We start from the raw sequence: 27,744 nt of genomic DNA, 5'->3' as shown, positions 1-27,744 counted from the left end.
ACCTTTCTACAAAGCCGTTTATTTTTCCCAAATTACACCCCCAGTTAACAAAATTCCTCAGAGTCCCACATTTAAATTAGACATGCCACCTCTTCCATTCCCGGGGAAGAAATGTCAGCGGGAGGACTTCAGAAGTTTTCCGGGGGCTGGGGGCCGGCGAGAGACAAGCCAGGAGGTGTCCTCCCAGCCCCAGAATAGCACCATGGGAGGGGCGAGAGGCTGTGTCCCTGCGCCCTCCTGGCCCTGCCCCGTCCCCAGGCTTCACCTGTGCCTCTGCTCCCGGGGCCCAGGTGCCTTGGCCGCCTGCCCACCTGCTCACACCTGGAAAGACTTTGGAAACCGCCTGTCTCTCCAGGTTTCTGCCCCCACCCCCTGCCCTGGTAGGGGTTAGGGATGGGGTGGGAGTGAGGTATCCAGGAAGCTGTGAGCACAGAAGAGGGGTACAGGAGGGGCAGGGCAGGAGGCCCTCATGAGCCGCAGTTGTCTATCTCCTCACAGAAGCCAGTTGAAGGATGAGCTCCTTCAAGGATGGCTTGTCTTCTCACCTGGGTCCCCGGTACCTAACACAGTGCTGACACCCCATGGATGCTCAATGAACATTACTAGACTGGATGAACAAAAGGAAAGGAGGGAAAAGCAGAGGGATAGAAGGGACCCCCCAGGGGGCCCACGCAGATACCCGGGGACCCAGTGTGACCAGCACATGCTTCCCACGGGGAGGGAGCTCACAGGGCACAGCCCAGGGCACCACGGGAGAGACTGGGCGAAGGGAGGTCAGGACGTGTCCCCGCACATGTTCCAGAACATGCACCTGTGTGCCCCCGCGGGCCTGGGGGGAAGGGCCCTGTCTTCACTTAGTGAGGGAGGGAGGAGGCCAACGTGGGGGCCAGAGGAGGAGGAGGAGGCAGGAGGGAGATGCCCGTGGACTCAAGGAGATGCTGAAGCTGCTGTGGCCCTTTCTAAGGAGATGGGCTTCGGGGTGGGGGGGAGCGGTGAGGAGGAAAAGCTGAGAAATGATGACTAGTGTATCAGGACCACTGGAGAAAGAAGGCCAGGGCGACTGTGTCTCCTGTCTTTGGAGAAATAAGGCAGAGGATCATTCTGAATGTTGCCGCAGCCAGACGGTCCACACAGCATATCCCCTGGAGAAATAAGGCGGCGGGGTGGTGTCTGTATCACGTCCATAAGAAAGAAGACAGCAGGATGGTTTACGTATCGTGTCACTGGAGAAATAAGGCAGCAGGCTGACTTGGGAATCACGTCCATTGGAGAAATAAGGCTGCGGGTGGTCTCTCTGTCCTTTGGAGAATGAGTGGACCCGCCGAGGTGGGAGCCATCTGTCGGGGGCAGGGCTCACACTGAGGCCCCAGTGCAGCCAGGGGAGGGAGCCCCCAGGCAGGGGCAGCAGCTCCCTGGTCCTCATGGTCAGGCTATTTCTTGTCCATCATCTGCATGTTGAGATGGAAAAAAAATGGGGGGAAAGGCACTAAATGCAGGAGTCCTGCTCTTGGGCATGCGCCAGAGCCCAGGCCCAGGGCCAGGCACTGCTGGGTGGGGAGTGTTGTGGGAGCGGCCACTGCCGTCTGACCAGCAGCCCCTCTGCGGAGCACCGCCCTGGAGGCCCGCGCAGGCCCAGGGCTGGCCATCAGACAGACCAAGAGGCGCCCCAGGGGGGCTGCCTAACTCCCGCCAGCCCTCTCTCAGCCCCATAGCTCCATCTGCCCCGCACGCTGCCCAATCACCTGCCCTCCTCTCCCTGGCACACTTGTCCCCTCCATGCCCCCCTCCTTGCTATTCCCTTCCGTCTTCCCTGGACTGGCTCCCTCCCCTCCACTAGCAAGAAATCCCTTCCAGCTCCCCTTCCCATGCTGAGTCCCTCTGACCCTTGTCTCCACATGGGGGGGCACCCAGTGGACTCAGACCCCCTGGCTTGGGGAGAGTTCAGAAGGACCAGGGCCTGTGTGACCCCACCGCTCCCTCTCCCATTCTTTGGGCTCTGTCTGTCCCGGGGGAAGCAGTCCTCCCTCCTGGGCATCGCCTGTGTGCGCACCCAGCGTGACCAGAGACTGGGTGGCCAGGCTGCCTGGTGGGAGCAGGAACGGGGAGCCCACTGCACCCCGCACCCAGGCCATTCAGCTGCAGCTCTCTTCTGGTACCAAGCTGACATTTCCATCTCCATCTGCTCGATGCTTCTATGCCTCATTTGGTTCAGAACAAGGAGGCAGATAACTTATCTCCATCCCTCCCTACCCCAACATAGGTCCCTGACTGCCAGGGAACATTCTACAGCATTCAAAAGGACTTCTTGCTTCTGCATTTGTCACCCTGTCTAATCCTCACAACCACCTTGCAAGGGAGGTGTGCATTCCACAGATGAGGGAACTTCCTGGAAGGCCGGAGGCAGAGACTAGCCCCAAGGTCCCCCCTCCAAACCCTGGGGCCTCTTTCTTCCGCACAGTGCTGCCTTCCTGAAGTCCTCTGACTGCCTTCTGTCAAAGTCTGAGTCTCTGACCCTCTTGAATCACGTATTTTGTAGAGGTCGCTGAGAGCCTCGTTGCTCCCCACCCCCACCCTTCTGGAAGTCTCCTGAAGACAGGGCCTACGTCCTTCCCTCCTCCCCTAGGTGCGGGTATGAGCATCCAGGAAGTCAGTGAAAGTCTATATCCTGACAGGGATGCCCAGGCAACCTGAGAAAGTTTCCATGACCTGTAGCAACCAACTTTGATGTTCTAGGTGGAAGAGCCATTCACATCGAGTGGCAAGTCTGCATCCAGGAATGTCTCGTTCAAAATACACACACACACACACACACACACAGGATCACATATATTTCCACCCAAACACACATACAGAGATGTCGCTGTTGGTTGGTTTCAGTAAGAAAGAATCTCAAACTCACCCCCAACCAACCACCCCCTAATGTACCTGCTGATGTTACAGAAGATGAGTATTAACGATTGTTACGGGCTGCTAACCACCCACCTGCTAACCACCCACCTGCTAACCACCCACCTGCTAACCACCCACCGTGGACCAGGAATTCGGCTGCCCCGCCCGAAGCCACATTCCCTAGCCTGGCTCGAGTGAGGCGTCATGTGACGAGGTCCTGCCCCAGCACAGAAACTGGAGTAACAGGAGCTATTTCTAGACAAGCCCTAGAAAAAACGTTCCTCTCTTTCCTCTCCCCGCCCCCCCTCCCATTGCATCTGGAGAGGGCGTGGGAGCTGGAGCAGCCCCCTTGGGCCGAGGGATGGAAGTTCTGAGTGGAAGAGGCCAGAAACCAATAAATGGAGCCCAGGTCGAGGACACCAGTGGCCCGAAGACCACCCGGGCCTAGACCGTTACAGGAGACGGGAGTACATGCCTGTCTCTGTGATGCCCCCGTCACATCCGGGGCCTTGGTTACTCTGCCCTGGGCCATTTCACCGGGGTACAGTCAAGGCTGCTCTCCCGGGGACAGAGTTTCAGGTCACCGGGCACCAGGTGATAATCACCACCCACCGCCGCCGACCCTCCCCAGCGCCCCGCACTCAGGTGCACAAACACACAGACACACAACCTCCAGCACCCCGTGTCTTTACCTTCTTTGCTTTCAGAGTGTTTCAGAGGCCGCAGGGCTGCAAAAAAGGAAGGAGCACACAGTGAGGGGGAACCTCGGAAAGTGATGGGGTCAGCAGTCGGGCAGAGGGACGAGGGACGGGAGCCGAGGAAGAGGTGAGCTCTGCAGGGATGCGAGAGGCTGGGAGGATGAGGGGAACCTCCCAGCCCCAGGGAAGGGGCCCTGGGCAGCCGTCCCAAGGCCTAGCTCCGCTCTGCAGCCCGTCACTCCCCATTCTTTGGGCCTCAGTTGCCCACATCTATACAATGGGAACGGCTACCCTGCCCTCCAGGGAGCTAGGGAATTGGAAGCACGCTGAGTCTACTTAAAAAAAAAAAAAAAGGGGGCACAGTAAGAAGCTACAGGAGGCTGCAGCCATCCCCGGGTGGGCCTGGGGTCATGCGGAACCGAGACTGAATAAATCTCTAGGCCGTCCTCTTCGCCCCACCTCCTCCCCCTGGCAACTACATCTGCCTCTGAGCAAGAAAAATGAGGCCTGATCCCAGGGCTGCCTCCACACCAAAGGCAGGGAGTTAATTGGCAGAATTTTCAGCATCCCCAGGTGTCAGTCTCCTGCTGCCTTCATGGGGGCGGGGAGGGGACTGGTGTCACCTGGCACTATCCCAAATGACTCAGCGGGAACCTGCCTCTCCCAGCCCAGGAGCCCCAGAAGGGAGGGCAGGGAGGCCTCCAGTGGTGACAAAACACCAGTGGCTCGGCACCCGCCCCAAGCTGGGCTCCGGGTTTGTGTCTCTGAAGCACCACGCCCTTCGCAAACCACCCGTGTATCCAGTCACTCAAAAGAGCTGCAGCACAGCCCTCCGGTGCCATCGAGGCAGCGTCAGGATAACATTTACAGAGGGACTCTGGACCCCAGAGCTGCAAAGCACTTTGACCAAAGTCACACAGCCTCTAACCAGAACGGGACTGTCTGCCTACTAACAAGACTCCGAGATATCGAGCACTGACCAGGCACGGGGATGGTAGCGCGCCCTCTATACACGTTATCTCATCTAATTAAACCCATACAACCTATGAAGGGAGGCAGTCATCAGGGGGAAACCAAGGCCCAAAGATGAAGAAACTGAGGCCCAGAAAGCAAAGTGACTTGCTCAAGGCCACGGAGCCCACACGTGGCAGCTGGAGCTGAAGCCCAGGTCGCCCCATCTCCTGCTCCCTCACTCTTCCCCTAGGAAGCCACCAGACCCCACAGTGCAGGGTCACTCAGAGTGAAACTGGCCCTGGTAGAAAGGTCAGGGAGGCGGGAAAGACGAAGCAGCACCTGGGAGATTCACATCCAGGCCTAACACTGAGCAAAGACCAGACTCACCTGCGTAGAGGACCACCGTCCACAGAACACACTTCATTCAAACCTCAAGCCAGTGTGGCTCCAGACCCTAGAGTCCTGTCCCCGCCCCTGTGTCCTTCCCGCAGCCGACAAGACCAGCTCTAAGCTCAGACTCACCGGTCTTGGATCCCTCTCCATCCCCATCCTGGTCCTCAGCACCTGGAAGAAAAGAACTCGGTAAAGAAAAGACTCTCAGCCCACTGCCGTTACTGCAGTTCTCCACCCGGAGTGCGGGACGTAGGCGAGCGGGCTGCGTAGGCCTGACCTGCGGTCCAGGTGTCGGGCACAGGGTGGGAGTCTGAGACCAGCACAGAGCAGAGCCCACCCCTCACCCAGCCAAGCCCCGCCTCCTCACCCCTCCTCCTGGCCACCCACCGACCCCACGGCTCACCCATCCACCCAGCCCTGCCCGCCTCCCTGTGCACTTGTCCTTCTACAGCTTCCCCCGCCACCGCTGCCCCCACCCGTCTGTCCCTTCTCCACATATGCACCCTCCCTCTCCACGCCCAGCCAGCTCCCACCTCTGACCATCCACTTTCATGTTCACCCGGGGAAGCCTCTGCGTGTCCCCCCACCACCCACCAGTATCAACCCCCCACTCCCCGATGCGTGCTCACCCCGCACTCACCAGAGTTGACACACTTAGCTGTCAAGCTCAAAGCACCTATTGACCAACGTCCACCCACCACCTGCCAAAGTCAACTCATACTGACCGCAGCCCAGCTAAGGGCAGCTGCTTCAGACTCTGCCCACGGGGAGGCAGACACACCCTCACACAGTGACGCCCAAAGCCACACCCCGGCCGGCTCGGCTCACTCCTGTCTACACGTAGCAGACATGTTCAGCCTCAGGCCACACACACAGTCAGGGCCCAAGTGCACACTCATGCTCATTCTGTCACCAGAAAGCGACCTGCATGTTGATGTCACAGACACACCAACGTACCCAAAGACACGTGTGCGCGTGCATGTACGCACACACCCTCACTCACCTGCATTCTCCTCCTCACAGCTCTGCTTGATCTTCCTCCAGCACACGAAAGCCAGGGCCACCAGCAGTGCGACAAGACATACAGAGAGCCCCACGGTCACCCACAGGGCCTCAGGGGGGAATGTCATGGGCTGCCCTGGGAGGGGAAGTGGGGAGAGTGGGAAGAGACGGTCACGCCTGGCCCCCTGGTCCCTGAGGACAGCACACCCGGGGTCACAAGGTGTGAACGGGGAGCTCCAAACACTATGAAGGGAGCTCACTGAAGTTCCCAGGCCCCCTCCCCACACACCAAGACACATCCAGACCCTGCCAGCCATGGCTGCTGCAGACATGCTTCAACCTGGCAGGCTGAAGAGCCTGCCATCCATGATGCTCTAGAACCTTCTATGGCTCCGCACCGACTTGAATAACGCTTCAATCCTCTCAAAGACCTCTATTACGTGGCTGCTGCTCACCCTCCCCCCAACCTTTCTTTCCATTTCTACTATAGGAACCTCTGCTCCACCCAAGCTGGTGAACTAACCTCTCGGCAGAGACAACTGGCTCCCTCCAGCCCCCACGCCATTGCTGACTGGTTCCCCTACTAAAAAAATTTAAAAAAAAAGAAATGCAAAAAAAAAAAAAAAAAAAAAAAAAAGAAATGCTCCCAAACGCTCTCCCAGTTTAAGATTCACCTCCTCCGGAGGCCCTCTCTGACTATTCCAGCCCTGCCTGGAGATATCCCCCATCCGATAGATCAGGGAGCCGGCTGGTCTCCGAGCCAGATCTGGCCTGTGGTCTGTTTTTGTACAGCCTGTAGGCTAATAATAGTTTTTATATTTGTGAAGGGTTACCAAAAAAGGAACAGGAAGAGCAGAAGGGGAAGGAAAATCAGCAGCAGCAACAGAGATCGTCTGTGGCCCACAGAGCCTGAAATATTTACTACCCATCCCTGAACAGAAAATGTTTGGGGAGCCCCACATGCAGTGGGGGTGGGAACCGAGGGTGCCGTGGTGAGGTCCTGGGTTTACCCCGGAGGAGGAGCCTTGCCAGGGGAATGCTGCTGTGAGACGGCGAGGGCCCTTCTGCTCGCCACCTCACCCCGCAGGGAAGGCTGCAGGCACCCACACCTGGGGCAGGGCCAGCGGCTGTTGTGAGCACGCCGGCCAGGAGCCCAGGCCCTGAGCCCATGCTGGGTCCCGGGCAGAAGCCCCGGGGACGTCAGAGCTGGCCAAAGACAGGACTGCTTGGCTCTGCTCTCTGGAGAGAGCAGCCGCGGCCGGGCCCCCGGGTTCTGCAGAAGGCACCTGCAGCGCAGACAGCAGCGCCAGGACAGCCGTCGGCAGCAGAGGCCCGGGCAGGGGCGCAGACACTCGCGGCAGATGTTTCCTTCAGAGCTGCCGCTCAGGGCCCTGCAACCAAAGGGGCCCGTCACCCAGGGGAGCAGGAGAGGACGGCGGCTGACAGGAGGGCCCAGGAAGGCTGGCCCGGGAGGCCCACGGAAGAAACCCCTGGGATCCTGGCTGGGGCTCCTGCAGCCAAGGAGGGAGCAGAGCCCCAGAAATATAGGCCGGAGTAGGGAAGATCTCTTTCTGCGTTCACCCCCTGGCTGCTGACAGTGCCTGCCACAGGCCAGACCTGCCCTGGAGTGAAGAGCGGGGCTCAGACCTGGGTCTTGCGGCTCCACATCCGGTGCCTGCTTCGTAGAGCACAGCACACGTAACTTCACGAACCTCCGGCGGGTGTGGGAGGCACCAGGCTGCAGGACTGACATTCTGAATCCCAGAATGTTTTACCAGGCACAAAGCTGCCTGAAGCGGAATACAGGCCAAGGGCTCCAAAGTAGGCCAGACCTGCTCTTCCAAAAACAGGAGGCTGGGTGGTGGGGAGGAGAGAAAATGAGGCTGAGAGGCTCAAGGTTGGATTCTGGTCCTGGCTCATGTGCTCACGGCCGGGTCCCAGAGCCGAGGGCCACACACCCCACAGATGAGGGGGGGCTCATGCACCTTCTAAACATTAAGTGCCAACTATTGCATTTATCATTTACCTAATTTTCAAATAGGTGCCTGTCCCCCCCCACCCAAAAAAAAAAATAAAGCCACTGTGCATGTCTGCAAACTTGGGGAAAGTTCTCTCTTCTCTCTGGGCTTTGGTTTCATCTCTGAAACAAAAGTGCTTTATATGTGAGCTACTGAAGTTTAAAATAAAAGGGTTCTTTTCCCCCTTTAGATGGGGTAAGCGGTCTCCCTACAACTCCTTTTACACCCATAAACCTTTTCTGCGCGGCATGGCAAATATCCATCTCAGCCCAGTGTGCAAATTATCACAAAGTCCACCGATCTTTCAAGGCTTTCTCAACTCCCACCTGTCCCTGGGGATTTCTCCCAGCCACCCTAGCCCACTTTGGCCCCTGCCTCCCTTCTTAGAAAGCTTCACTTTTTCTGCCAATCTCACTCTACCTGGTATTTCTTATTCTCTCTGGAAACACACCAGGCATGTGGAAGTCATGGGAAGGGGAAAGAGGCCAACCAGGCAGACAGAACCGGCTGTCCTGACACCAGCAAATGTGAGGAGGCCCCTGGAGCCAACCTGATGTCCCGACACAGATGGAGATGTCCTCCCATGGCCTGAGGGTGGGCCTGAGCCCTCTTCACCCCCACCCCCGCCCCAGGCACAAGCAGCACCCACTGAGGTGGGCACTACAGGAAGGGAGGGTGTTTGGGCTGGGACCCCAAACCAGACCCCACTATCCAGGGAACTGCCAAATGAGCAACATCGATCTGGTGTTTGACCACATGGGGGCAGCAGCGATTCCCCCCACCTGCAGCGGACAGCCGACTCCCAGGGCCTCGGTGGTGCCCATGGTGCCCATGCACGCAGCAAAACCTTCCCATCACCGGGAGGAAAGCCCCCCCTCACCATGTGGAGTCTGCCCTGGAACTCCCACCGCACCCCCAGAGTCCAGGGAGCTACCCCCATCCCTGTATAAGAAGCACAAGCACCAGCTAAGGCACTCGGAAGAGGGCGACTATTACAAACGACCCTTATCAGCTCCTTCAGGCAAATCCCTTAAGGACTTCTTGGTGGAGGGTTTGAGACACCTGAAATGTATGAATATGTTTTTCAAAAAGGCTTCTGACCCGGGGGTGGGGGGTGACTGGGTGACCGGCACTAAGGAGGGCACCTAATGGGATGAACACTGGGTGTTATACTATAGGTTGGCAAATTGAATTTAAATAAAATATTTAAAATGAATCAATAAAATAAATAAATAAAAAGGCTTCTGATCACCAAAACCTGCCTAAATTCCAACTCATATTTTAGAAACCAGGCAGCAGCTCCCTGCATCTCCCCAGCTGTTCATCCGCACCCCCACCCCACCCCACCCCCGCCACCTACCTGTGATGGTGACGGAGCCATGAGCGTCCTGCTGCAGCACCGGGTTGCGCACCAGGCAGCTGTAGGTGCCGTTAGCGCCCAGCACCACCCGCAGGACACTGCGCACGTCGAACAGGCCCTGCTCGTTGGCCATCTGCGATGTGGTCACGTTGCCAGTCAGGGGTGCGCCCTGCCCATCCTGCCAGAGCACCTCGGCCTCCGGATAGCCCCGGTAGCTGGAGCACGTGATGGTCACCGTGTCCCCGGGCCGCAGGTCCTTGCTGGGCTCCAGGGTCATGCTGGGCTTCGAGTAGGGAGCTGGAGTGGGGCAGAGGGCAGAGGTGGAGGAGCTGTAAGGATTGGACGGGGCGGGGTGTCACATGGGGGAAAGGGCACCTGGGTCCTGGGGTCGGGGGCGGCACAGCGGGGAAGGGGCCCAGGGCAGCTGGAGGGTGAAGCCGGGGAGGGTGCTCACCTGCCACCTGCAGGCTGACCGCGGCGCTGCCGAAGTCCCGGATGCTCACGAAGCAGGTGAAGCTGCCCTCATCGGCCACGCGCACGCGCTGCAGCCGCAGGGACGCATTGCCCTGGGCCAGCAGGTCGGGGAAGAGGGCCGTGCGGTTGGCGTACGCGCTGCCCTGGTCCCGGCCCTCGGCGAAGCTGTGCACCAGCTGCTTGGTGTCCGTCAGCTGCCAGATGAGGTTGAGCTGTGCCAGGCTGAAGCCGGGTTCAGGCGAGAAGGAGCAGCACAGGGTGGCATCGGTGCCCACCAGGGCCACCACGGGGTCCTCGGGCACCTGGACCTCCACGGCGCCTGGGGGACACGGGGTGGGCCGGTGACGGGGGGCAGGGCCATGCCAGCCTATCCGCCCCCAGCTTCCCAGACTTCCTCCTCTGTTAACCCCCAGGTCCTTGTCCATCTTCCCACTTTCTCTCCAGACCCAAGAGCAGACTGAGTCTCCGATCTCCAGATGTGGAGTCACCCCCATCTTACAAGGATTACAGGGGGTTGACCTCGGGCTGACAATGCCTGGGTGGGGGGCGGAGGGGGGGGCAGGCCTGGGACAGTATCCAGCCCTAGCAAACCCCCACCTGCTGATGGATCCGTTCCCTCGCCTATCCTTACTGTCTCTGGGGAGATCCGAATGCTCCTCCATCCTTTCCAGAGGCGTCCGGAGCCCTGGAGTCAGGAGTCCCAGAGGTGGAGAAGGCCCGTGACGGCTGTCCTCCCTGCCCAGCAAGGTAAGGCCCCGCCTCCTCACCCCGTTCACCTTTCCTGTCATCACTACTAGGAACTTCACCACTGTGGGAGACTGAAGGTAGGGAGCGAGGTTCCAATCCCGCAGCCCCTCTGATGGGACAAAGCCTCCCTCTCTCACAGGACATAAGCGAAACAAAAATAAAGAACCTGTGGGACTTCTGTGGGGCGTGATGGTGACAGAGCCACGGGCGTCCTGCTGCAGCACCGGGTTGCGCACCAGGCAGCTGTAGGTGCCGTTAGCGCCCAGCACCACCCGCAGGACACTGCGCACGTCGAACAGGCTCTGCTCGTTGGCCATCTGCGATGTGGTCACGTTGCCGGTCAGGGGTGCGCCCTGCCCATCCTGCCAGAGCACCTCGGCCTCCGGATAGCCCCGGTAGCTGGAGCACGTGATGGTCACCGTGTCCCCGGGCCGCAGGTCCTTGCTGGGCTCCAGGGTCATGCTGGGCTTCGAGTAGGGAGCTGGAGTGGGGCAGAGGGCAGAGGTGGAGGAGCTGCAAGGATTGGACGGGGCGGGGTGTCACATGGGGGAAAGGGCACCTGGGTCCTGGGGTCGGGGGCGGCACAGCGGGGAAGGGGCCCAGGGCAGCTGGAGGGTGCAGCCGGGGAGGGTGCTCACCTGCCACCTGCAGGCTGACCGCGGCGCTGCCGAAGTCCCGGATGCTCACGAAGCAGGTGAAGCTGCCCTCATCGGCCACGCGCACGCGCTGCAGCCGCAGGGACGCATTGCCCTGGGCCAGCAGGTCGGGGAAGAGGGCCGTGCGGTTGGCGTACGCGCTGCCCTGGTCCCGGCCCTCGGCGAAGCTGTGCACCAGCTGCTTGGTGTCCGTCAGCTGCCAGATGAGGTTGAGCTGCGCCAGGCTGAAGCCGGGTTCGGGCGAGAAGGAGCAGCGCAGGGTGGCATCGGTGCCCACCAGGGCCACCACGGGGTCCTCGGGCACCTGGACCTCCACGGCGCCTGGGGGACACAGGGTGGGCCGGTGAGGGGGCAGGGCCCCTGAAGCCTCCCTAGTCCTCCTCCCCTTCCCGGCTCTTCCACCCCTCCTTTAGACCTGAGACCCAAAGTGGTCCTCATTCAGTCAACAAGACTACAGTAGGCACCTACTGTTTGTCGAGCGCAAGAGTTAGGAATGCAACAGAGAACAAGAGCAGGGTCACACCTTTTAATGGGAGAGTGAGACAGACTAAGACACAGATTCTCATGAGCACGGGATCAGGGGTATGAAGGACACACGTAAGCCAAAGGATGAGACGTGGTAGTTTTTAGAAAATTAGACAGGTATTTAACACCTGTCTGCGCTAGCTGCACTTTCACCTAAGTATATGTCATCTTTATTAATTACAAAGAGGAGTCTAAACAATTACAGACCAAATGTTAATAGTGGTTTTCTCCGAATGAGAAAGGACCATGAAATGTTTTTTTCTATTTTCTTTCCCTAAATAAACATGATTTGTTTTTATACCTGAACGAAAGAATGTCCACACCTTTCAATGCAGTGAGGCCCGTTCTCACTAAATTTAAGTCTCAGCCAAGTTGAGGTTTAAAGGGAATGAAGAAGAGTCTGACATACAAAAAAAGCCAGGCTAAGAGTGTTCCAGGCAGAGGAAACAGCAGATGGGAAGGCCCTGAGGCAAGGTTCGGCTCCCTAAATGAAAATATCAGGTAGCTGTCCAATGTGGCCAAGAGTCTGGATGTGAGGGCTTTGTAAAACCAGGGAAGAGGGACGCCTGGGGGGCTCGGCGGTTGAGCGGCTGCCTTTGGCTCAGGGTGTGATCCCCGGGCCCCAGACTGAGTCCCACACATCGGGCTCCCTGCTCCAATGGAGCCTGCTTCTCCCTCTGCCTGTGTCTCTGCCTCTCTCTGTGTGTCTCTCATGAATAAATAAATAAAATCTTAAAAAAAAAAAAAAACAGTAAAGAACTTAGGTTTGCCATATGCAACGGAAGTCACTGCAGGTGGTGATGGTTGTAGGAGGGGCGGGGGGGAGGGGCAGGAACCAGGCATAATCTGGCCAACAAGGCTTAAAACTCACTTCGGCTCCTCTGTGGAGAATGGATTCAGGGGTCTTTGTAAGAAGTGATGTTGGCTTAGCTCCAGAGGGTAGCAGTGGTGCTGGAGAGCATGGGACAGATTCAAGGTTTATTGATGAGGACCTGCTGATGAATTGGAGGTGAGGGGAACACAGGAGCAGGAATCCCAGAAGCCTAGTGTCAACTCATCCCCAGAACCAGGGCCAGGGGCATGGCCAGTGAAAAGCCCCCTGGGGCAGATTCCCCTGTTCCTCCCCTGCCCTTTAACCTGTGAACTGGCAAGCCTCCTCACCCAGTCACCTCTACCTCCATACCTCCGTCACCTCCTTCTTTTAGAGCCCCGAAAGGTTAGACGGGGATCCCCGAGCCTTTCTTTGGGGGAGGCATGCTCCCTACTCTGGCACTGCCATTCTTGGGGAAGTGTGTGCTTTGGCCACCAGCACTGCAAGCACACTCAAAAAAGTGTAAAGATCAAACAGTCTTGACACAAAGCTGACTGGATAGAGCACCCCTTAAAAGTTTCTTGCATTTAGAAAAAAAACACCTTATGGTTAGTGTTTTTATTGTTTGTTTGTTTGTTTTTTTAAGATTTTACTTATTTATTTGAGAGAGAGCACAAGCGGTGGGGGGGGGGGGGGGGGCAGAGGGAGAAGCAGACTCCGAGCAGAGAGCCCGATGTGGGGCTGCATCCCAGGACCCAGGAATCATGACCTGAGCCAAAGGCAGAAGCTTGATGGACTGAGCCACCCAGGTGCCCACAGTATTTTTACTGTGAATGACACACAGGGAGAGGGTATCATGATCTTTGCAGCGTGTAGAGGTCTCTAAAGGTCTTATGCTGGCCCTGGATCTCTCCATGCAATACCACATGCCCCAAGCCAGCTCTCCAACTGGTGCCCCTTATGGGGGGCGGGGGCACTTAGGGATGAAACTTGTGGGAGGAATAATCCAGACGGAAGCGCTTTCCATAGAAAAATCAAGAGCAGCAGCGGCTAGAGTTGCTTCCTCTTTGTGATCAAGAGGGGGCACCAGACACTCAGCTTTGCGTTCCCCATGGCAGAAGAAGGCAGTTTCCCTCCGCCAGAGGCTGGTTAGGATTTAAAATATGGTAAGGATGTTGTTATTCAAAATAATGCCCTTATTCAATGCTGACTGTGTGCCAAGAGCTGCGTGGGAAGATTTACATCATTTATCCAACATGGTTGCTGAGCAGCTACTATGTGGCTGGCACCAGTCTTGGCACCGGGGGTAGACCCTACTCTTTGAACAGAGTGGCCAATAAGCAGGTAAAAACACAACGTGTCAGGCGGAGATGAAGGCTGGGAAGAAGCATGAAGAAGTAAAGTCAAGGGTGGGGAGAGACGGTGTGCTATTTTTTACAGGGTAGCCAAGAAACTTTGCTAAGAAGGTGACATAGGAGCCAAGACCTAAAAGAAAGAAAGAAAGGATCAAGGTATGCCAATGTCCAGAGACAAATGTTCCAGGCAGAGGAGACAGGACGTGCAAAGGCCCTCGGGATGGAGAACACACACTGTGTGTTCAAGAAACAGCATTATCACAGCAAGTGCTCACATTACCAGTTTACAGAAGAGGGGACAGAGGCGAAGAAATGCAAAATAAGTTGCCTGTCGAATCCCAGTGCAAATGAGTGGACAGGGGACAGTGGGAGGCAGTTGGCCAAAACTCCCCCCACCTCGTCCCGGCTAGGCAGACGGGCTTAGCCGAAGCCCTGGTGGGAATGGGTCCCCCCCCCCCCAGCCTCCACTCTGCTCCCCTCACCTGTGATGCAGAACCACAGCGCTGCCAGGGCCGCGGCCAAACGCACACCCACATCCGCGCTGGCCCGACGCAGCATCTTCCGGAGCGGCAGCTGACAGCTGGGCTCTCCGTGGTGGAAGGCTGCCCCTGCCTGCGAGGAAGAGGAAGTGAGGCCTTGGTCTCAAAGGGTCTTCCCCAGGCCCGCCCTCACCTCCTCCCCGCTGGACCAGCTCCAGGACGGAAGGCTGCGACTGCCCACTGGCAGGTCCTCCCTCCCACTCCCTACAAGGCTCTCCACGGAGGGCTTTTTGGAGACATGCTGGCAGAAGGGAACTGAGTCACTAGGGAGGCAGGACCAGGGCGCCCGGAGCAGGGGCAGCTGGGATGCCGGTACGAACTATAAGGAAGATGAGGCAAGGTGGCAAGTAGAGGCAAGGCTGGCCGGCTCAGGGCAAGAATGTGCACAGATCAGCTTGGATCAGTTCGGCTCCAGATAATAGCTGGTGGGGAGAACGCGGGCTGAGGATGGAGTCAGATGTAGAAATAGGCTGAAAGGTCTGAAGTTTATCTTGAAGGCAACTGGGAGCTGCTGAAGGTTCTAGAACAGGGGAAAGGATAGGATCAGAGCTGTGCTCCATAAAGACAACTGACAGCATCTGCAGGAGAAATGAGATAAAGGAGATCTGGGTGAGGGACGCCTGGGGGGGCTCAGCAGTTGACCGTCTGCCTTCGGCCCGCGGTGAGATCCTGGGGTCCTGGGATCGAGTCCCACATCGGGCTCCCTGCATGGAGCCTGCTTCTCCCTCTGCCTGTGTCTCTGCCCCTCTCTCTCTGTGTCTCTCGTAAATAAATAAATAATCTTTAAAAAAAATGAAAGAGGCCTGGTCTGGGGTGGACCTCAGAGGCCAGAGTCAGGGCTAAGGGGTGTGTCTGGGGCCACAGGCGAGACCTGAGCCAGGGAGGCCCTCTCCCGCCCCTGGCTGCACCCCGCGGCACCTGACATGGGCCGGCTACATCCACCTTTACCAGGTCCCACTGCCTGACTTTTCACCCCACACCCCCATGGAGCCAAGGGGAGCCGAGGGGACCCATGTGGATTTAGGCTCCGGCCCCCCCATTCATCAAGAATGCAAAGACGTCCCCTTCTCCCAGCCGCACGGGGACACAGCCGGGCCGCTTGGTCCCATTTTACAAGGGGCAAAACAAAGGCCCGGGCGAGCGAGGTGCCTGTGTTAACGCGATGCGACCTGCCGACCTGCCGTCAGCAAGCTCCGAGGGTTCGGTGCCCGCCCGCCCGCCCCACCGCGGGGAGGCCCCGGACGGCCACTTCCTTCCCAGACGCTCCCAGTCCCAGCCTGGCAGCCGCACGGCCTCGGCCTCGGCCCGCGGAGTCAGCAGCCTCCAGCCTCCGCTCCATTCACAAAGGCCCCTTGGCGGGCGCCACATCCTGCCTACAAGGGCGACCGCTGGCCACAGGAAAAGCTAGCAGGCCGCGGCCTCCACGCTGCCCCGGCCCCCCCTCCAAAGAAGCACCAGGGACTAAAGATTAAGAAGCTTCCAGATCCTACGAGTCCCTTCCTCCCTTTCACCCCCAGGAGAAAACCAAGGCCTATCTGTTCTTCCCAGGCCACCTCCCTCACCCCTCCCGTTGCTGCTTACGCCTGCCACTCCCGCCCGGACCCAAGGAGCCAGTCCTTCCTAGACTCTGAGCCCGGCAAAGTTCCCACTGTCACGGCTTACCCTAGGGAAAAGCCCGACAGCCTAGAACCGAGAAGACCTGAGAACTCCACAGCACCCAGAGATTCCTACCCCAACAGGCGGGCCCCGGGGGCTGAGACGGGGATGGAGAAACACATCTCAGAGACCCGGTTCTGCTCAGGGAATGGCAACATGGTCTGGGAACAGAGAGCCAATGACCGCTCCCTGGGAGAGATGGGGTGCCCTGCCTCAGAGCCTCATGGAGACACGCAGATCTCATGCTGCATTTGTACCATCCTCCCCACCTTCTCTACAAAGGGGAATTCTCATTCCCTGGAGGGACCTGCCCTGGAGTCAGCATGTGCCACCCCTCCCAGTGAGTCACCAGCCAGCCCTCCCTCCTCCTCTTCCTTCATCCCAGTTTCAGCCAAATGTGGGAACTCCAAGGAGCCCTGCCAGGAAACAACACACAGTGCCTTGGCTTTCCCCGAGAAGCAGGACTGAGGCGCCCAGGCCACCCTTGACCTGAAGGTACAGCAAGTTCATTCAATCCCAACAGGGGTGTGGCCACAGGGAAGCTCCCAAGAGATGACCCAAGATGTGCCCCATTAAGCCAAAATCAAGAAACAAAGGCCGAGACTCTATACCCAGACATCCCCAACCTAGGGAAACTCAAGAGGAATTCACTGTCCACACGGTAACCAACGTAACCAACCCCGTATCTCTTAACCCCCTGCCTCCTCCCAATCCCTGCGGGGTCTGCTTGGACAAGGCTTCCTACCAGGAGGGCAAGAAGAGTCAAACCACTTAACTAGCGTCAATCTGTGCTCACCAGTATAGCATAGAGGCAGAGCTTCTGAAAACCGCAGTTAAAGCACCTGGAGCAAGTGATGCCTGAAGCAGTGCACATCTAGACTGCCCAGATACTTGAACCAATCTTGGATTTTTTTCTCTCAAGCTAGTTTGAGCTAAGCTTCTCAAAGACTGCAACTCAAAGACTCCTTGAATATACATGCATTCGTGTATTTGTGTATTTGGTAGCGCATTTAGCGATTCACGGAGTACTGGCATTGGGGACAGAGAGATGACTAAGCTGTGTCTGTCCTCACGGAGCCTGCACTCCATGCAGCCTGCACTTCTCAGTGCCGGGGAATTCCTGCACTTCCATACGGTATATTACTCAGATACGCGGAGGGCTACTTGGAGGTACCTCAGAGACAGAACTACCCTAAAGGTGGGTCCGGAAAAATGATGAGCAGCTCCTCAGGTAGACAGGCTGGGAAGGGTGGCTTTTCCCCAGTTCCGAGAGACCTGTCCTCCTGGCACTGCCTCGGGGCCTCTCAACTGGATCCCTTTGAAATAGCAGAAAATGAGCCCAAAGTTTAGGGTTCTGGTCCCAACTCTGACACTGCTAGGCATTTTTTTTTTAACAGTTATTCTCTAAACTCAGTGTTCCCATGTATAAAAGAAATGCCTTGGGCAGCCCCGGTGGCCCAGCGGTTTAGCACCGACTTCAGCCCAGGGTGTGATCCTGGAGACCCGGGATTGAGTCCCGTGTCGGGCTCCCTGCATGGAGCCTGCTTCTCCCTCTGCCTGTGTCTCTGATTCTCTCTCTCTCTCTCTCTCTCTCTCTGTCTGTCATAAATAAAATAAAATAAAATCTTAAAAAAAAAAAAGAAATGCCTTGCTGGATCCTAGTGGAACTTCACTAGTGTGTTAAATCTTCACGTACCACATCCTTGTGGTTGAGCCAACTAAGCATCACGCAGGTCACACTGAATACACAGGATGACTGTGGCAGGAACCACTAGTCTCCCCCTCATATATATTATTCTCATCTTCTGTAGAATTTTTAGTGTAGGCACATGGTCCCTCAGCTAAAGGCAGATCCCGGCCTGCCTTGTGGACGAGAGGTGTGTCCGTGTGACCATCTTCTGGCTAACAGGATGGGAGAGGAACTGATGTGTGTGTCTGGGTCATACCCTTACGGAGAGGGAGCATGCCCTCCCTCTTCTCCTCCTCTTTCCCACTAGCTGGAACACAGCTGTGGTGACCATCTCAGACCATGCTGCCAAAGGCAATCCTCTGGGGACCTCAGAACAGCAAGACACAACCCCCCCCCCCCCCCCGGGGCTGCGGTATTAGCCCTGGACGTACCCGGACTGTCACATGGGTGAGAGCAAGCATCTACTTAAGTGTCACTGTTATTTTGGGTCTTTCTTACAGCATCTGAAGTGACTAATTTAGGGAGCCATCCCTCCCCTCCTTTCCCTCGTTCTCTCCCCGCTCTTCCCACCCCATGAAAATTGCCACTGTTCAGAGCAGCAAAAGGAAACCACATCTAAAATAGGTGTTTCAAAATACCAACTGGACACTATCTCATCTGAGTCACTTAGTGATGCCTGGGCCCAGCTCAGGAGGTATTCCAAGGGTAGACATGACCTGGCTTGGGGATTGTTTTGTTTGTATGGGGGGGAGGGGCGGAGAGAGTCAAGGATGTCCCAGAGGCTTGAACAAACGGGCACACGTGGGCACACAGCATAAGGTGGGGAGACCTGGAGATGAAGCATATTTAGGAGGAAGAACAATTTCTGCTGGGCTCGAGCTACAAAGCATCCAGGCCAAATGTCACACAGATTCCTGGACACACAGAGCTGGAGCTGAGAACAGGACGGGGAGTTATCCAAGCACTGGGAGTGATGGGAGCCAAAGTTGGGATCATTGAGGGAGATCATGGATGAGGAGAGGTCCCCCAACAAATTCGGGAGAAACCGCAGGAGTTAATGGTCAGATTATCAGAACAGGGAAACTCTCTCGGGCCACTCTCATAACCCGTTTGCCCCCTCCAGTGATGGGCACCCACAACCTCCCAAGGAACTCCACTGGCTTTTGGGCAGCTGTCACTGGGGAGAGACGGCCTTATCTCGAGCCAAAATCTGCCTCCCATATAGCCCCTGTCCATCCTCCTTTAACCTTATCCATGTCTGCCTCCTCTCTGCAAGTTTTAGATCTTCTCCCTTGATGAGGTCACCCTGGACAGCCATGCCATACTGTTCACCAAGCTAACCCCAAATAATAGACTACCAAATTTGTGGCCAATGACTAGAAGCCAGTTATTTGCATTGCAGCAGGTCCTCATCTCTGCCATCCTCTTCTGATTGACTTGGAGAAAGGGTGGAACTTTATGGGATATTTCATTTGTGCTATTATTACATTTCATCCGGTTAAGTCGGCTCTATCACTCCAACTGCCACAACCTTTTCTTCGAAATCGCGGCAAAATACATGGAGTGTGAGGTTTACCCTTTTAAACATTTTAAATGTACAGTTGAGTGGTGTGAAGTACAGTCACGGTGTTGTGCAACCACGCCATCGTTGTTTGAAGTACTGTTGTGACAGTTCCTGGTACACAGAAGGTGCTCAATAATTTTGTGGTGGATGAAAAAAAAAAAAAAAACAGAAAAATGAATGTCACCCAAAAAGGTTGCCCTCTTCTCCCTGCTTTGTTTCTTCTGTCATCAAGGTCCTCAGGAAGAGGAAGATCCCACAGCTTAGGTTTCTGCCTCTGGATCAACACCCATCAGGGCTTTGGGATTAGCAATATCCCTACTCAGGCTGCCACTTCTTATCCCCCTTCTGGCCGAGGACCAGTCAAATGGGGAAGAACCAGGGGAAAAAAAAAGGCTCATCTGAAGAAAAATGGACTCTTCTTCAAGTGCTCAATTAATAACGGGTCCAGAATTTTGTTAGGGGTTAAGGACATGATCACCAATCTCTTGTTCCCAAAATCTGCCTTCTACCCCCTAAAACTGGTTATTTGCTCATCTCAAATCTTCCAGCACTCAACTATCCACTAATGCAACAAACATGATGAAGTACTATGGGCATGGAGGGTCAAGCAGTTGCCTGGGGGAGTGGGGAGGCTCTGAGGAGAAGTCATGTCAACGGTCTGGCAGCTTGAGGGAAGTCATCAGGGAGTTGGCCCCCACAGCATACTCTGAGAAGAGACGGACTCTGGGGAGTGACTGTCAGGAGATGGGCCACGGGAGTTGGTCAGGGGTTGGTTAGGGATTGATTCTGTACACAGTGGGAAACCGTGGAGGGCTACGACCCCGACCCCCACCCTCCCCACCTACCCCAGTTGTCCTGAAATATCCACGACAACTTCTCAGGTATCCCCAAGTTCACTCAGCACCAGGACGATCACAGGGGCCAGAAGACAAAGCCACTGAAAGCAGATTATCACCTCCCTACCTGGCCTGAACGTCAGCTCCTTCTTAACAGCTTCTGCAACTTCTTTCTTTGACAAAGAATCAAAACAGAGGCTGAGCAGACCTTCTCTGCCCCAGTAGTCAGTCTTGATACTCTTAATAACTTTCCTCCAAGCCCTTTATTCTAGAGAGCCTCTCTCTTGTTCTACACTGGCTCCTTCCCTGCAGGGAACCCAGTCCATGTGGTGCTGGTGGGGCTGACCCCCAGCCTCGGGCCTCACTGGGTGACCAGACGTGACATCGGGGAACACTCAGTGATTGGCTCCGGAATGGGCCCATGAGCCAAACCACACCCAATCGGACTTCCCAGGGCTGTTCTGTTGGAGCGAGCAGGAAAGACTCTTTTGTAAAGGTCTGGGTAGTAAATATTTCAGACTTTGCAGGCCATCTGATCATCTGTCACGACTACTCAACGCTGCCATTGTAGCGGGGAAGCAGTCAGAGACAACGTATAAATGAATGAGCAGAGCCGTGTTCCAAAAGAACTTTATTTATGGGCGCTCAGATTTGAATTGCATGTAAATTTTTATGAATCACATGATTTTTTTCCAACCATGACAAATGTAAAAACCATTCTTAGCTGTGGGCTATACAGAAACAAGCGGCTAAAGATTTGGCCCATGGGCTGTAGTTTGTAGGAACTGGTTTACGGAAACACTGGCTGGAGTCTCAAAGACACCCAAGCGAGCAGCAGAAATGGGAACCAGGAGGGGACTGGTACATTAATTACGGCACATCTGGGGAATGGAAGAGCGTAGAGCTTTTTAAAAGAATGTGTACTAATGTGAAAGTAAGTCCATGACCTATGTCACCATCAATAAAGTTTACTGTCAACTGTATGACCTCATTCCTGTATTAACAGATGGCCCCATGGACCCAGGTCAGGTCCCCTACCTCTCTCTCCATCTCAGCGTCAACTGTATTCCAGCACAGACCCTTCTTCCTCCAGCACGGGACCTCCTGGAGTTGGCTCCCAGGCCTTCTCCTCAAGGCTCCCTACTATTTTTTCCTAGATGATTTCATCCACTCCCGTGGCTGTAAGTACTGGCTTTATACGCCAGCAACTCCCAGAGTTTTTTTCTCCAAGCCCACACCTCTCATCTGAGCTCCAACCATCCCCTAGACATCTCTTAGCCAGTGACTCCCAGGCCTCTCCCTCTTAGCATGTCCCTCTTCAAACTCTTGATCTCCCCTCGAACCTATTTCTCCCCAGCTCTTCCCACTCAGAAAAGGCACCACCCTCCACCCTCTGCTCAAGCCAGAAACCGGGGTTTCTCTCACCTCTACAATCCATCACCAAGAACGACCATTCCTGACCCCAAAATATATCTTCAGGGTTGGCAAACTATAGCCCAAGCCCCACATCCAGCCCATTGCCTGCATTTGTTCAGCTCGCCAGTCAAGAAAGGGTTTGCTGGGGCGCTGGGGTGTCTCAGTGGTTGAGCGTCTGCCTTCGGCTCAGGTCGTGATCCCGGGGTCCTGGGATCGAGTCCCGCGTCGGGCTCCCCGCGGGGACCCTACTTCTCCCTCTGCCTGGGTCTCTGCCTCTCTCCCTCTGTGTCTCTCATGAATAAATAAAATCTTAAAAAAAAAAAAAGGAAACGGTTTGCTTTTTTAAATGCTTGAAGATCAAAAGACTATTTCATGAGACACGGGAATTACATGAAATTCAAATCTCAGTGTCTGTAAATAAAGTTTCCTTGGAACGCAGCCACCTTTCATTTATGTATTGTCTGCGGCTGCCTTGGCAGACAACGGCAGAAAAGCACTTGCAGAAAAGCACTTGCGATCATCGCAAAGCCTAAAATATTTACCTTCCGGCCCTTTGCAGAAAAAGTGTGCTGCCGCCCGATCCGGTTCCACCCAGTGTTTCCTCCCACCTGGGCTGCTGCTCCGTTCTGCTGAGTCGTCCTCGTCCTGTCCCATCCCAGTCCCCGTCCCGGTCCCCATCCCCGTCCCCGTCTGCATGGCCACAAGAGCTCTCTCTACCCTCCCTCTCATCTCCCCACTCGCTTCTAGACTCCGGCTCCTGACTCTACATCACAACCGGGCCAACTGCTCTAAAAACATAAGCTGCATCAGGCCGTCACTGCCAGTATTTGATGGTGGCCCACAGAGCCCTGCCTGGTCTGGCCCTGAAGCCCTCCCCAGCCTCCCGTCCTCCTATTTCCTTCCCCATAGTGGCCTCTTCTAGGAGCTATGATGGGGGATCCATGCATTTTTGCAAACACAGTTCCTTCCTCCTGGATGAGATGGGTAACACCTCTTTACCCTGAGAGTCACCTTGGCAGGAGAGCCAGGCACGGATCTGCCACTCCAGGGAAGTCCCTGTTACTGCAGTTTTCTTTTTCTTTTTTTTTTTTTAAAGACTTTATCCATTTGACAGAGAGAGAGAGAGAGAGAGCACACAAGCAGGTGAGCAGCAGAGGGAGAGGGAGCCTGATGTGGGGCTGGACCCCAGGACCGTGAGCTGAAGGCAGACGCCAACCCACAGAGCCACCCAGGCTCCCTTCTCATTACGGTTTTCTTTTCCTCACATCATATGGGAACCTCCCTGAGAAGGAACAGCATCTGTTCTATGCACGATTGCATCCTAATTCCAGCAAAGGCCCGGCACCTGACGAGTGCTTGATGCGCTGTCGCTGTCGAATGAATGAGGGGGTCTGTGTGCTTAGAAAGAGAGACAGGTGGATGTTTGTATATGGGAAAGGCTGACAGTGAACCCAACCCCAGGGCAGGGGAGGGAGGGCAAGCATCTATTCTTCCTTCGTAGTTGATACACTTCTGTGACTCTGACTGTGAGCAGGTCATTCCTTTGCAATTAACAAAGAGGAAAACAGCAACTTTGAAGATTTTTCTGGATTTTAGACCAGGCTCCATCCCTCACTTGCTAAGCTCCCTAGGGCAAACCCACTGGCGCTCTGGATCTTGATCTCTGGATCTTGGTCGCCTCAACCCTCAAAGTTCCCACCACCATCCCGCGCTGTAACCGTGATCCCCTGCTAGGCTGGTGTCCTCACAACAGGCTTCCTGGGAAAAGTGAGCCGTGGTGTTTTAGGGGATGACTCTGGTGTAGGAGATACAGTTTCAAGTCCAGACTTTGCCATTTCCTCGTCATGACTTTGGGAAAACATCCTCTGACCCTCAGTTTGGTCATTGATAAAACAGGGACCTAAACTACTCTCCCACTGACCTTCCCTTTTCCAAAAATCTGGGTCATTTGGGCCTTTTGTGTTGTTAAGTAGAATGTCAGGCTGCCTTGCGGGCCACAGGGTGCAGCCAGGGCTCGAGAGCAGGCTGCCCTGTGTTCAAATTCTGATTCAAAAGTTTTGCTAGACACAGGACCAAGTATAAACGGCTTGACCCCTTTGAGACTTGATCCTCCATCACTAAAACAGGAGTAACAACCCCTACCCCACATGGGCTACTGGGAGAACAAAATAAGAACATGTAAAAAATAAAAAATAAAAAATAAATAAATAAAATAAATAAATAAACAAAAACAAAATAAGAACATGTACAGAAGGGACTTGGGAAAGCACCTAGCACCCACAAACAGTGGTAACAATTAGTCCTGCCATTATTATTGCCGTAGTCATGGGGACAAGGCCTCCTGGGCCCCCTGCACTGAGTGTCCCCGCCCTCCCCAGCCAAGAGCTCCTCTGTCGGGCTATGCATCCAGGTCCCTGAGACCATTACTCCTTCTGTGACCCCATTTCCACCGAGAATCCCACCTGCACCCCAGCTCCAAAGCAGCAGACTCAAACAATTGGGTTCCATCTCTACGTCTGGCTCATCCATCCCTAGTGGTCACCTCCCCCTTGCTCCTTTAGATGCGAGACCACAGTGCCAAGCGAGACCACAGTGCCAAGCGTTGTGGGCTCCAGCCCCTCCTGGCCCTGCTGCTCCCACATCCCCCAGTAAAGGGCTGGCCCCAACCCCCAGCACACATTCCAGTATCTCCCAGGGAAGCCCCGGGGCCTGGGAGCCCTGCTTCTCAGAGGCACTATTTTTTCCTACTCCAGGGCTCCCAATAAAAGAAAAAAAAAAATGCTTCTCATTTCCCACTCCTAGCGGGTTTCCCTCTGACATATTCAAATGCCCAAAGAAATTCCAGGTGTGGAGGAGGCATCCATTCCCTGAACCACAAAGAGAATGAGAGAGAGGGGCACCTGGGTGTCTCAGTGGTTGAGCATCTGCCTTTGGTTCAGGTCGTGATCCTGGGATCCTGGGACTGGGTCCCGCATCCCCTCGGGGAGCCTGCTTCTCCCTCTGCCTATGTCTCTGTGTCTCCCATGAATGGATAAATGAATTTAAAAAAAAAAAAAGGAGAGAGAGAATGAGAGGCAGAGTGGGAGCACCGGTCAGAACTGGAGGGCAGGGGGGGACTCCGAGGACATACATGTGCTGAAGACCAGGCCTCTGGAAAAGCAGGTACTTTCAGCGATGGCTTGGACTGGGAGGCCTTCATCAGGCTTGCCTCCAGCTCTCCAGGTGAGTCCTCTCTGCCTCGCCGTGGGGACAGTTAGCCCATCTTGCCAGACTCCAGAACAAGGGGAAGCCCATACCTGCCTCTGCGAGGGGCAGAAAGAGCCTGTCCTGGAGACAGACAATTTTCCAGCACCAGCATTTGCCAGCTGTGTGTCTCTGGGCAGGTGACTTCCCCTTTCTGGGCTCTGGCTTCCCCAATGATACTATGGAGCCAATGACACTCCCTGCTTCAGAGGACTGACATGATTAAATGAGATGATGTCTATGAAGCATCTGACACAACCCCACCCCTAAACCTGGAAACTCAACGTTCCTAGCTGGAACCTCATACTGCAAGGGTGGCAAAACTGCAGCCAAAGGGTGCATAAAAGGACATGGGGCCCTGTCCCAGATGTTTGATGCATGTGAGACCACAGGAAATTTCTCATGGATCACATCAATCAGTTCCCACCCTCTTACTCCCCCCCGGGCCCAGGCCATGCCTCCCCCTCCTGCTGGTGGACCTCCCTGGCACTCCCGCCCTGGGGTGTGGAAAGAGGACCGCAGTGAGAAGTGGCCACCCACTCAGAGAATAAGCTCATGGGCAGTGACATCATCCTGCCTGCCCTTCTTCCTCCTCCCCTGACCCTATGAATCAAGTCCACAGCCTCAGGCCCCATGTGGTCATCATTTTGGAGGCTGTTTAGATTTGGATCATTTTTCTTCACACTCAAACCTCACATGTCCAACCATGAACCAGCCAGCAGCAGGCCAGGGACTTGCTCTACAACACTTTCTACGAGAGTCCTTGGGTGCTGTGGAATCCCACCTAAAACCCCCGCGATCATCCTGCCAATCTAACCCCAAGCAGTATTGCTCAGCTCACGGTCAAGGCTAAGTCCCGCTCCAAAGAATGAAGATTCATCTATGGCTCCAGAGAGGACCACAGGTTCAAGGATGAAGGAATTCCCCTAGGAAGACTCTGAAGTCAACCTCACCAGAGGAGGGACACAGCCTCTTCAGAAGGGGACAACGCTCCTACAAATGTCCTTTCCACAAATGTTCAAGCACCCAACCCAGCTGTCAGGCATCTGAGCATCTCGGACATTCAGCCCATCTACTTCCATTGGGTGCCAGGTCAGAGCAGCAGAGGACCAGGGACATGAAGGAAAAACAGGTCCACCAATCCCAGCAGCCCTTCCCACCCTCGGGCTTGCATTGACACGGGCTTCTTCTCACCTCGGCCCAACTGAATGGTCCGGTTTCTTGCAGCACAGAAGTCTGGAGTAAATTGGAAAGCTCACTGAAGGCAATTGGGAGGAACCACCAGTGATGTCATTGAAGAAAGGGAAGAGCTCCAAACAGCAGTCATGGGATCGATAAAAGCATGGCCGAAGCCACTGAGTGCCAAGCTCACTCCCTCAAAAGTCCCTTAGTGCAAAATCTGACATTCACGACACTGACCTGAAGTCGTGCAGAAAAATTTCTCTGGCTCCAGGAGCGTCCTGATGTCAGACTCTGATGCACGTACTAATATGGGAGAGGAAGGTTTCCTCTCTCCATAGTTAAGCCTAAGTGTTAGTGCTGAAGCTCAGGGATTCTAGATATAGGGGACGGTACTCACCCAAAATATCCCCATTCCGAAATGAGCTGGAAATATGAGCCATCACTCACACCCTACAGCCCCAGAGCCCTGCACCCCTCCCACCTCTCAGATCAGCCCCACCCATCAGACAAGTTTCAGCTTCCCTTTCAAGTTTAGGCCTCAATTTCCCTGGGCCTGCGGAGTGTCCCACCCACGTGCAGGCCCCCAGACTAGGAGGAAGGCTGCACTCAGCATCAGATTTCCTAGGGACTTCTGGGAGGCCAGAGAGAGTGAGAGGAGCCTGGACTAAATGAAGAATTTTTTTTTTTTTTTTTTTTTTAAGAACTCTCTTAAAGACAGGAGGGCTTCATTACTTTCTAATACAGAAGCTAACTGCCAAAGACAGGCGTGTAAGAAAAGGACCTGGGGCCTTAATTTAATGATGAAATTGACTCATTTATAATTATCCACATCCAATTTGAAGGTAAATTGTTTTTCTCAATTAAGTCAAACAGACTCTTCCCCCCTGCCCCCGGTCCTTTCCTGCTTTACTATTTGCCTAAGGTTTCCCCTCGGTGATAGATCCATCAGCCTCTGAGTCATCTGTCACCCATTTCTCATTAGGGCAGGTCTGGCTTAGAAATAAAGCCCCTTTTCTGGCAGTTCGCTGCCTTCAGCCACCAGACCTGCCAACTCCCCCATGCCCCATCCCCCCCCCCAACAGCATCTGAAGGCCTTGGATACAGATTCAACTCCCTCCCCTCTAGGGGGTCCCCACCGAGTCCCCAAATCCTCTCCATAAAAGCGTCCCACCTCCCCCACCGTCTCCCGGAGACTTCCCGAGCCCAATCGCCCCCGCCCACCCCAACACCTATTCACCCCCGGACCCCCCATCCCCCCCGCCCCCGCGCCCACTGCTGCCCGCGGAAGTCCTCTACTCCGTCCTCGGGGCCGAGCGGGGCGGGGGGGGGCTCCTGACCCCTCCCGGCAGCTCCCCCTCCTCGGGGTGGGGCTCAGGGTGCTTCCCAAGCTGGGGACCGCGCTTCCCCGCCAGCCCGCTGCCCCGGGGAGCTCTGCGGCCCCAACCAGGGACACAGCGCCCCCGGGCCCTTGCACGCCCGAGGCCCGGGGGTCCACGAGCACCCCCAGCCTCCGCCAGGGCCTCCCGGGGGCGGGGGCAGGTCCCAGGGTGTCCCGGTGTCCCGGCCTCCCCGGCCTCCCCCGCCTCCCCGGCCTCCCCGGCCCGCACCGCTCGCCGCAGACAAAGGCCGCCCGCGCCCGCGCCCCGCGCCCCGCGCCCGCCCCGCGCCACGCAAGCACTCACCGCCCGGCTCTCGGCACGCGGGGGCGGGGGCACCGGGGGCACCGGGGGCACCGG

The 27,744-nt window shown here is 55.8% G+C and overlaps 1 protein-coding gene across 2 annotated transcripts; it reads right to left on the bottom strand.

Moving 5' to 3' along the window:
* Positions 1–27,744, bottom strand: CD276 (CD276 molecule). Of its 2 annotated transcripts, XM_038580927.1 has the most exons (11): positions 27,691–27,744; positions 14,742–14,941; positions 14,365–14,494; positions 11,174–11,512; positions 10,702–11,016; positions 9,769–10,107; positions 9,315–9,611; positions 5,938–6,072; positions 5,064–5,105; positions 3,582–3,617; positions 1–1,448 (listed from the first exon to the last, which is right to left on the bottom strand). In XM_038580927.1, the coding sequence occupies exons 3-11, from the start codon at positions 14,438–14,440 to the stop codon at positions 1,426–1,428; spliced, it is 1,602 nt and encodes a 533-aa protein (XP_038436855.1). In that variant the 5' UTR covers positions 14,441–14,494; positions 14,742–14,941; positions 27,691–27,744; the 3' UTR covers positions 1–1,425. The 2 variants fall into 2 exon arrangements, with proteins under 2 accessions (XP_038436855.1, XP_038436856.1); XM_038580928.1 differs by lacking the exon at positions 14,742–14,941 and having other exon boundaries at positions 27,691–27,731.

This window comes from Canis lupus, chromosome 30 (genome assembly GCF_011100685.1).
Source record: "Canis lupus familiaris isolate Mischka breed German Shepherd chromosome 30, alternate assembly UU_Cfam_GSD_1.0, whole genome shotgun sequence".
NCBI lineage: Eukaryota > Metazoa > Chordata > Mammalia > Carnivora > Canidae > Canis > Canis lupus.
Note: the sequence above shows the minus strand (reverse complement) of the source record. Positions and strands in the feature narration are given on the sequence as shown.